The sequence below is a fragment of the Achroia grisella genome, unplaced genomic scaffold, assembly GCF_030625045.1.
Source record: "Achroia grisella isolate CSIRO2021 unplaced genomic scaffold, CSIRO_AGI_Agris_v1 utg1064, whole genome shotgun sequence".
Lineage (NCBI taxonomy): Eukaryota > Metazoa > Arthropoda > Insecta > Lepidoptera > Pyralidae > Achroia > Achroia grisella.
The window spans coordinates 725,418-736,477 of NW_026712568.1; the positions used below are offsets into that span (position 1 = coordinate 725,418).

General features: G+C 34.1%; 1 protein-coding gene across 2 annotated transcripts; it reads right to left on the bottom strand.

Annotated features, from left to right (window-relative positions):
• Nucleotides 1-5,820: 5,820 nt before the first annotated feature.
• Nucleotides 5,821-10,933, bottom strand: LOC131841654 (palmitoyltransferase ZDHHC16). 2 transcript variants are annotated; one of them, XM_059189982.1, is made up of 7 exons: nucleotides 10,917-10,933; nucleotides 10,606-10,696; nucleotides 9,759-9,925; nucleotides 9,204-9,351; nucleotides 8,682-8,873; nucleotides 7,870-8,125; nucleotides 5,821-7,285 (listed from the first exon to the last, which is right to left on the bottom strand). In XM_059189982.1, exons 3-7 carry the CDS (start codon nucleotides 9,809-9,811, stop codon nucleotides 6,786-6,788), a joined length of 1,149 nt encoding a protein of 382 aa, XP_059045965.1. In that variant the 5' UTR covers nucleotides 9,812-9,925; nucleotides 10,606-10,696; nucleotides 10,917-10,933; the 3' UTR covers nucleotides 5,821-6,785. The 2 variants fall into 2 exon arrangements, with proteins under 2 accessions (XP_059045965.1, XP_059045972.1); XM_059189989.1 differs by lacking the exon at nucleotides 10,917-10,933 and having other exon boundaries at nucleotides 9,759-9,814; nucleotides 10,606-10,756.
• Nucleotides 10,934-11,060: the final 127 nt, after the last annotated feature.

The window sequence follows — 11,060 nt, forward strand, 5'->3', positions numbered from 1 at the left end:
ACCTGCAATAGTGCTAATTTATTAATAAATAATTGGCGTTATATAGACGCTTTCTTTATTGTAATCGTTTGATAGCCCTTGGACATGCGTACTATACTAAATGGCGGGCATCACTAATAATAAAGAAAATAAGCTATTTTTGTTAACGGTAAGTATACCTACGTGGTGGGGGGAAGGTGGTTCATGGTGAATTTACCACTATGGAATATCTGTCCTGACCTCATGTTCATCTGACCATCCTTCACTGGTGTCCTGCCAGCGTAATCCTTTAGCGCAGGCGGGTGCACAATTCCATTATCATCCATAAGACACGTAAGCGGTCCGGAATAGCAACGTTACCACCGGCGTAACATGAGGGCGTGATATCCGTAGTTAATTCTTTTTAATATATCCAGTGGACGGTTATCATTTACAATAGGGTGAACCGTTTGGGTACATAAAAAAACAGCAGTAACTTCAGTCTTAATATTTTTATCAATTTATAAATACATCATACATTGGGAATAAAACTCTAGGAATGTCTTTGTAAAAATAGTTATAAATTAATAATAAAAAGACAAGCACTGAAATAGTCCCGGACAAATTTATGTTCTTCATTAAAATACATGCAAGAAACCGTAGTCACAAGCATAAACTACTTAAATTTATTATCAACAGATATAAAAATAATTAGATTAATTATTATATACATTATAATATAAATTAATATGCAGTATTTAATATAAAACAACACAATTCTTATTTTATACACATTCATTTCTATATCAATGGTATCGGATATTTACAGCTAAGTTAGACTTATAAAAGATATTATAGAAGAGAGTTACTTCAAAAAAGTTCTGATTTTAGCCGAGTGCTAATGGTATACAACAATAAATAAAAGGGTCATCTTCATCTCTACCTCTATATAATATATAATACCACAACTGAACTAATAACTTACTAAAATATACGGCGGGTAGTTGTACACTTAAAATATCTCTCTTCAAATTTTATATTAATTTGTTTTTATTAACTAAAATAATATTATCTCACCTTAAGTGCATTGTTTATTGGCCAAAGATTAATATAAAGTGTTAGCATATCTTTACATGTATTAAATAACCAAATATCTGCATAATCCTGCCGGCCAGTCTCATTTTTGTCACAACACTTAACACTTTGGAGATGGCGAACTTTGCTGACTTGGCCTCTACACAGAAGACATTGGAGAACACACTTCTTAAGATGATGGCGAGTTTTGAAGGTAAACTCCAGGCTATTACTCCTCAAACAACGGATACACTCACAATCGCTCAATTGTCCAATGAATTTAATGAATTTAAGATCTATACTCATGAAGTCTTGGGTCTTCTTCGTCAGCAAATAGCATACTTGATCCAAACAACTGATGAAATAGAGATGAGACACAGACGGAAGTATCTTCTACTTGGCGGAGTTCCAGAGAGTGGCGATGACTTGGCCTCTGTGATTGCCACTATCTGCAAGGATCACCTCAAGCTACCCGATGTCCAAGCCTCTGACATTTCTAGTTGTCATCGCCTAGGTACGGCGATTGAGGGCCGTTGTAGACCCATTATATTCCGTACCATTAATCCTGCTCTCAGTTCATTAATTTGGAAAAGCAAGACTAAATTGAAGGGGACCATGCTTGTTGTTTCCGAATTCTTGACTCGACGGAGGCAGGAATTGTTCCTCGAGGCCCGGAAGCGGTTAGGTATGAGAAACGTTTGGACGCTAAGCGGTAATATATACACTAAAGATCCGTCTGGCGGTCACCGCCGCATTAACAACATTGATGATTTGGACGCTATAATTCCCAAATCCAGCGAGCCCACATCGTCTAAATTGCCGGATCCAGCTTCCCAGTCAGCTCAGCGAGTCCATAAGGTTTCTGGATACTCAAGAACTCGTCGTGGTATGCGGGTCAAGCATTAGTGTTAAGTAGTTGGAATTTAGTATTATCCGGTCAATTTCAATGTTATATAGCAATCACTACTGCGTAATTTTATTTTAGTTTCACCCTCATATTTGTGATTTTACTCGTTTACTTTAATTATTAGTGTACTAATAATTTGACTTCTATGTTTACATCTGCATATAATCTGTGTAATGTGTCAAGTGACAGCTGTCAGATGACACTTTCTCCGATTACTTTATTCTGATTGTCAAATATTAATTTTCTTTTTCTATACGCGATTTCACTCAACATTATTCACGTAGTGATTGTTGATTTTTTTATTTTTTGTACAATATTAGTAATTCTATCTAATTGTTGTACATGTTGATTGGATATATGTATTTTGTTTTTTTTTTTATTGTTAACAGACGGCCGGCGGGCTCTAGCAGAGACTAAATAATATTATTAGTTGTATTTTTATATATTATTTTTTTTATTTCTATTTTTATATTACTTTAGTATTATTAATATTTATTTATTGATTTATACAATCAACAAATAGTTTTTTTTTTTTTTTATAAAAGAAAGAACTTCGTATGTCTGATGACGATTCTTTTTTTTCTGCATTAGATGACTCAAATCCCTCAATCCAGTCGCCGAATATTTCTTTAAATGAATCTCTTTCTTCCCTTCTCTATGACGAATTTCAGCGTTTCCCTTTTAGCCTCAATATTTGTCACCTGAATGCCCAAAGCACTCCTCAACATCACGGTGAACTTTTTAACATGCTTTACAACATTAATGTTGATGTTATTTTAATTTCTGAAAGTTGGCTCAAACCATCTATGCCGTCCTCCAATTACAGTCTCCCAGGGTTCGTTATGATTCGTAATGACCGCTTGGAGAAACGAGGCGGTGGTGTTGCAATTTACTTGCGGACTTCTTTTAAATACGAAGTACTGGCTTCTTCCCCCATCTCCGCTAACGCTGAATTTTTATTTATTTGTACTTATGTCAAGGGGACCACAATCGTTCTAGGTGATATTTATTGTCCCCCATCTCTAGATTACTTTCAGGAATTGGAAACAATTCTTGAATCCATTATGTCCGAGCACACTCACCATATAATCATGGGTGATTTTAATACTGACCTCATCCGTGATACAGCAAATTCCCGTAAACTAGGTCATATTGTTAACTCAGTAGGGTTAACTTTGTTACCGACTGGGCCCACTCATACCAACATAGACTATCCTGATAGTTGGATTGACCACATTTATATTTCCTCTCCCGATTCCGTTCTCAATCATGGTCAAGTTCCGGCACCAGGTATATCTCGCCATGACATAATATATGTTACTTATAACGTGAATAAAGTTAAACGTAAACCCGTAATTAAAGAAATACGCAATTTAGCTAGGATTGATATGGAGGCACTAGGAAAAGATATTCAATCGGTTAATTGGGACTGTGTTACTGAAGCTCCTACTGTCAATGCGAAGCTCTCCAACTTCAACACTTGCATCCACCAGCTTTACATCAAACATGCTCCATCGCATGGTATAAAACTAAGAAAACCGCCTGCCTCTTGGATCACGAGAGGCGTTCGCATGGCGATGAAGAGACGCAATCAGGCGTTTTGTAAGTTTAAGAGGAATCGCACTGACGAGAACTGGTCGTCATTCAAAACGGCTCGTAATCGGTGTAATTACATGGTAAGAGCAGCCAAACGCCAATATATTCATTCGAATTTGCTTAATGCTTCGCCGGCTAATTCTTGGAAGTTCCTCAAGTCGCTCGGTTTGTGCAAACAAACCAGCGATACTGTCCCACTCTTTTCACTAGATGATCTTAATAGACATTTCTCTTCTCCCTTACCGCTAAGTGCTTCTATCAAAAAAGCCACTTTGGAGGAAATTGCTTCCTGGCCTAGCTTATGCTCGGATATGTTCTCTTTTACTGCTGTGACCGTCGAGGAGATCCGTAAGATTATATCATCCATCAAATCCAACTGTGTTGGTGTTGATGATGTGAGTAGAATCATGATTATTCTCATACTTGAACATGTACTTCCTTTGATCACTCACATTGTTAACTGCTCTTTACTTTCTAGTACCTTCCCTTCTATCTGGTTAAATGCTTTCGTCCTTCCACTTCCTAAGGTATCATCTCCCACTCTTCTCAAGGACTTTCGGCCCATTTCTATTCTGCCCTACCTCTCTAAAATTCTGGAAGCGGCAGCTCACAAACAGCTTTCTAATTTCATTTTTGGAAACAAACTTGTGAGCCCCTTTCAATCTGGATTCCGTCTTGGGCATAGCACCGCTACAGCACTTCTCAAAGTGACTGAAGATGTGAGAGAGGGCATGGAAAGTTCCAAAGTTACCATCCTTATATTAATTGATTTCTCAAACGCTTTCAATACAGTCGACCATGACGTCCTTCTTGCATTACTCTCTCATCTTGGGGTCTCCTCCGCGGCCGTTAGTTGGTTCCGTTCTTATATTCAGGGTCGCCGGCAGGCTGTTCGCTATGACCAAGCTCTATCTGACTGGTGCGAATTGGTCGCTGGTGTCCCTCAAGGCGGTATATTGTCTCCGTTATTATTTTCTATTTTTATTAACTTCCTCACTAATGATCTCAAGTGCTCTTACCATCTTTACGCAGACGATTTACAGCTGTACTATCAAATTGCAGTAGAAAGAATATCTGAAGCTGTAAGTCGGTTAAACGATGCTCTTGCCTACATTGAGGACTGGGCGGTTAGGTTCGGGGTGACTGTCAATCCTAGCAAATGCCAAGCAATCATTTTGGGAAGCTCGAGACAACTCGGCAAAACGAACCTGACGTCTGTTCCTCCGATAATTTTTAATAAAATGTCTATTCCTTACTGCACGCATGTCAAAGACCTTGGCCTCACGATTGATACCACCCTTAGCTGGAATAATCACGTCAATGAGGTCAGTCGTAAAGTTACGTACACCTTGCGCAATTTATACCGGTTTAAAAATTTCCTTCCTACCAGTACTAAGATCTTACTTATTCAGTCCCTGGTACTACCCATTATTGATTATGCAGATGTGTGCTGCTCGGACATGAATGAGGACCTTTTAAACAAATTGGATCGTCTTCTCAATAATTGCATACGTTTTATTTTCGGTCTCCGTAAATACGACCACATCTCTTTTTACCGCTCTCAGCTTAATTGGCTTCCAATCCGCCAACGAAGAATTGTTCGTCTCTTGTGTACTCTTTATTCATTACTATACGATCCTAACTCTCCCGAGTATCTTAATACCAAATTTCATTTTCATGGGGACATCTCTTATCGTAACCTTCGTCCGTCTAGGAATTTACTTCTCCACGTTCCTGCTCATCGTACGAGCTTCATTTCTAAATCTTTCACTTTACAGGCCATTAAACAATGGAACGAGTTACCCCTTGACATTAGGTCCAGCTCTTCAAAATTCACATTCAAATCCAAATTACGCAATCACCTTTCCCAGAACTAGTGTAGGCTCCTGTTATCCTTGTAGTATTATTCCTCCACCCAACCACCTCTATGTATCTGAATTTCCCTGTTGATTTGTATAAATTTATAATTGTATGTGTATTTGTATGTATGTGTGTAGGTACGTACGTGTATGTAGTTATATTTATATATGTATAATTATTTATTCATATTATGTATTATAGTTTATAAGTATATTCGCATATGTATTTATATTTAATCATATTAAAGTGATCTTCTTATTATTTTATTTTTTTTAGATTAGAATTTCAATTTGTTAATGCACCGCCAACATGAATCTCTGTTTGCCCAATGGTTGACTGGGAGAAAATGCCTCGAGGTGTTAAGTCCGCCATGTGTACCTTTATTTATGTATTTGTGCATTAAAGTTTTAATAAATAAATAAATAAATAAAATGTTGGTGTATTTCTAAATTTTATTATACTTACGACTAGTTTCATTTACTAGAAGTATGGGAATACCATAAGTATATATCAATAACTTGTTCTCCTAAGAAGAGCTTGGGTTGTACAACGTACCTGTCATCAGAATGATGATACAGCGAGGGTCCGCAAATTAATTTGTATATTTAAAATACTCTGCCATGTGGCAAGCCCCTCTATTTATACACTCCCTATGGCACTCTATTGTAACCTACGGTGTTACCTGTTAGAATGGCATATTAAAAACCATTTTAAAGCTTCTCGAGCTCGCACCGCGCTGTATTGAAAGTGGCTACTTTACGCTCTATACTGTAGCCTACTACACTTCTATACACGAACTGCAATGTTTTGAATGTAAGGCAATTATTTAGTTTAAACATCGTAATCCTACAACATTATAAGACACCTTTCATCACTATCACTAAACGCCATAAGGACAAAATATGCTGCCTATCAAAAATGAATTTCTCTCTCACAAAGAGATTTCTATACTATATAGGACCCTCGATGTATAATAAAATTAATTCACAAATTCCAGTACAGGATTTGTCACACTTTGGTAACAAAAATAAGATTCGTCAATTCCTTCAAAATATGAACTATGTTGATACTAAAAATATACTATATGTTACACCATAACTTTAAATATGTAATGGATGTGACGTTATTTATTTTATAATATTACGAACTGAAATCTATGATCTATAAATAGTTAATTTTATAAGTACATAATTGAGTGCTCACCTAAACTTTTGTAGATATTATTTTAATATATATTGCATTTTTCCATGGAACTCCTAAACACAGGTTATCGATTAATTTGTCCAGGAGGCCACTTTACTTAGCCTCTAAACTGTAACTTTAATTTAAAACCATTTGTAACTACAGTAAGCTTTCTTGGATTAATAAATCTCATTTCATTTATATTTTATTAGGGCCAGTCTTCTAAAACGTTGTGGATTGTATGCCACGTCAAGCCATTGCCAGTTGGTTTATGAGCGGAAGGGAATAAAACGTTTCTTAAAAATGTTCTCCCTTGAGTGAGGCCAAGGAATAATTTCCAATTTTTCCTTCTCCCAAAATTGTATGGATTTCTAAAAGACTTATGGGTTTTACGCATAGACGCGTTTATATGAGATTCTACACTTGTTTCGCCCCTATTAATATTCTTGCCATGCATTATACATAATACACCAAGTGCGAAAAATACAGACAAACATGTAGTAGCCATAAAAATTACACCCTTCCGTTTCCAAGGGTGAGCACATATACGCTGTGCTTCGGTAATGGGAGGCACTGGTAAGATGTGTTCACGTGGAAAGTTTATAGAATCATACTCAACAATCACTTTCACTGGCACTAGAGCGCCAGTTTGGTTCAAGCGTACGGGATGACCAATTAAATCCGGGTCGTTGTTTGGGATTATTCCACCTGAAATTATACATAAGGATTAAATTAATAAAGTAACAATATCAGTACTGTTCACAGATATGAGATACTCATGAGTTTGAGTCAAGAGGACATTGTGCTGACTGCAATATGTGACAGATAGATAGACAGATAAAATCTGCTGGTCATTTTAATTTCTAGGATATCTAAAAAGATATAAACACATTACAGATATGGTTTCTAAGTGTAGTCAAATTAATCAAGCGCCCATAATATCATTTTTATTAAGCATTGTTCTGTATTCTTCACCTAACCCTTATCACCGTATCACCTAACCCTTCACTGTAAAGAATTACGGTTAGAAGTAATTATTTTATTATTATTATTATTTATTATTATTATTTATTATTAATATCACAAAAATTTGCATCACATACACAATTATAACCATTTCAAACATTTCATTAAGGTATCCAGTAGATCTTTTAGACTTTAATCAAAACTTAATTTCGAAATAATATTCTTTCCTAATATACTAAATACATACATAGTAATGCGATGCAGATAGCATCGCATTACTATGTATGAAGTTTTAGTATGAAATAGAAACACAATTGTAGATTTACCTGTATCATTTATCCAGAGCACTTGATATCCTATATCCATACCGGCAAAAATTACGAATGTCACTCCTGCCACCATGTACACCATGTATAGGAAGAAGTGTCGAGCATTATAATAGCCCACGCAGTTATTAAGCCAAGGGCAATGGTGATCCATAGCCAAGATGCAGCGGTCGCACACGGAGCAGTGGTGGGTACGAGGTGGTTTTGGGGATATACATTTCTTGCATATACTGGCAGCCTCAGATATCATAGTGCCCTGGTGGAGTGATATGTTTAGATAAAATGCTTGTTCATTGAAAGAATTCACGAGTGGCACATTGCTATATTGACATATAGTTTAGGCCAATTATTAGACCTAAACTATATGTCAATATAGCCTAATATATCCTATTACATACTCCTCATAGTAATAATACATACTTTATTACTAATTACAATTTATATTAAAAAATCTATATACTTATATATAATTATACTATATAATTGATTCCTATTTCCTTTGGTCACAATGTAACTTGAGAATGTTTCGTTGTTTTTGAATACTAAATCATAGGTTCTTGAGAAAATTAAAGGCAAAATGCTGCTCTGAAAAATAGAAAAGAATTAATTGGAAATGTCAGAAAATGATTACTTTAAATTCAGGCATTTGATATATCATATTAATATTACTAGACAACAGTCAGATCAGCATGTACAATATTTCTTAATATTTTTAAATATTATAAGCTACTCAATAAAGACTAATACATAACCACTTTTATGTTAAATCAAACTGAACTTCTATATAGAACAATATTAATAATAATACTTACATGAGGTGGGTATCCTGGCTGAGTGATAACACCCATAAAATAATGAAATACTATATTCAACAGCAACCAATTCCCAAAAATAATTAAGAATACTGTAGTGTATGGACAACGTTGCCACCAGTATGGGACACCTACCCAATAAGCTATCAGCACCACAGCGGCAGTCAACACACTCACGCAAAATACAAACACCTGCAATAAATACATTTACATATTATTTTATTTTTCATAAATGTTTAAACATCAATCAAGTCAAACTTATTTAAGATTGTTTTATATTTTAATAACTCATACTCAAAATCATTTAGGCCTCATATGCATGTTATATGTATTTTTTTATCATTATCTCTAACTAGTACTTATAAATGCAATACTAAGTGCTTTTAACTTAAAAAATAACAGAAGTATCATGGGCACTATTCTATTACTTTTCTGTAAAATGCAAAATCGAATATATTGAAAATAAACTCAATTTGTTGTTATTCTTTAAAAATATACATAATAAATATTTAATTTACATACCTTTCCTAAATATTTAGCGAAGTTGTCAACAAACCAAAATACAGGCTCCAAAAAGAAGTCAATTGCATAGCTCTGACTCATATGCTCATTGTATGTGAGAGATCTAACTGTCAATATTGCTTCCGATATTTTCCATAAGATGTAGGTCCTTAAAATTTTATACAAATTGATGTAAATTTATTATTACTTACATCCACATCAATATTATTATCATGAAAGTGTCTGATTGTCATATTTCTTTACTATGAATGAATGAACTTAATGAAATGAACTTATTTTTATTTATTTATCATAACAATAAATTAAATTTGAAACTTACGCTCCGATCATGAAAACACAGATCAAATTAAGACAGAGATACAAATTAAGGATTACAGATAGGCTGCTGTGGCTCCATGCATTGCATTCACAAAGAGAGAGAGAGAAAAGCCATAAGGCATGAGGCAAGACAACATGGTCCTGTCCATAATAATCTACCCAATCTAGATTTTCTATTGATATGTCTATTTCATAAGTTTAATTATTTATTATTAACGATAAGTAATCATTACTTACTTAATTTGTTGATAGATTCCTCTGCACCGAAATTTCCATCGTATCACCACCATATTCTTTAATAATTAAGACCAGAATTAGAAAAGACCAATTTCAAGTGTTCTTAGTATTCATTATAAATATTAATAACATACAAGAGGCTGCTTGCAATGCCTTTAAAATTATATCTATAAGAAAATATATGTTAAATTAAACGACACATTTCGATACATCAGTTCTATATCATGTTAAGTAATCAGATGCTTATAGGTATGTACATGACAATTAATAGTGACATGTTTATTATTTTCTACATGCATTTCTAGCTACTACAAACAACTAACTTTTCCTATATTGATGCCCAACATAGGAAATCAACACTACATAGGTTTGCGGATCAAACATGCATCCATTTTTTCTTTTATTCACAGGATAGTTGAACAAAAGAAAAATAAATTTATATATGCAGGTCTACTCTTAACTCTCTCTGGAGTCTTATCTCAATATTAATTTTAATCCAATCCAATAAAAACATCATACTTTTGTTTTGAAATGTTAGCTTAGACTGAGTAAATCAATGAAATAAACTCAACTCTTTTATTGAACAATAAATTAAATGAAAATGAAATTGATATGGAATCTAAAATATATATTTTTTAATTTACTGTAACTGCAGATATAAGAATGAATACTATATAGTTTATAATTTGTACTGGATAACTCCATTACACAAGTATTTAAAAATTTGCCAGCCAAATGACATAGACTATATTTTTATAGGGCAGAGATGTAAATTGTGTATGCAGTCATAGAATATAATTAATTGTTGAGAGCCATAGTCATTTACAATATTCATATTAGAACTTACCCTGGACTGCTCACAAAGATTCTTTTGTTATATAGGCCACTTTTATTACTGACTCGTAAACTTATTTACATTACATCATTAATGGTTCATACTTTATATTTTATACACTCATATTATTTCATAAATAAATACATTTATTATTTTGGTTATTATTAACATTCATTAAATATTCTTTTTTAGGTTACGTTATTTTTCTAATTATTGTTAACTATGTAATGTAAAAGAATATTATACAGATCACACACGATAGGCCAATTATTTTATAAAACAATATAGAAAATTATCTATTTTTAAGTAAATTGTAGACGCACTGAAGAAAGTTGACTTGATTGACTTCTTGGACGAATATGTAACTCGATTTGACACATCTCTCAAATGTCACGTACGCTTAGAGATGTGTCAAATCGAGATACATATTATTGTACGTACTTGAAGTCTCGAGTTTGGGCTGGCGG

Excerpts from the sequence above, each read along its gene's own strand:
- LOC131841654 (XM_059189982.1), bottom strand. The coding sequence starts at position 9,811 with ATGGTGGTGATACGATGGAAATTTCGGTGCAGAGGAATCTATCAACAA. Across the intron at positions 9,352-9,758 it reads GGAATCTATCAACAAATTAA|GACCTACATCTTATGGAAAA; the intron begins GTAAGTAATGAT and ends TAAAATTTTAAG. Across the intron at positions 8,874-9,203 it reads TCGCTAAATATTTAGGAAAG|GTGTTTGTATTTTGCGTGAG; the intron begins GTATGTAAATTA and ends TATTTATTGCAG.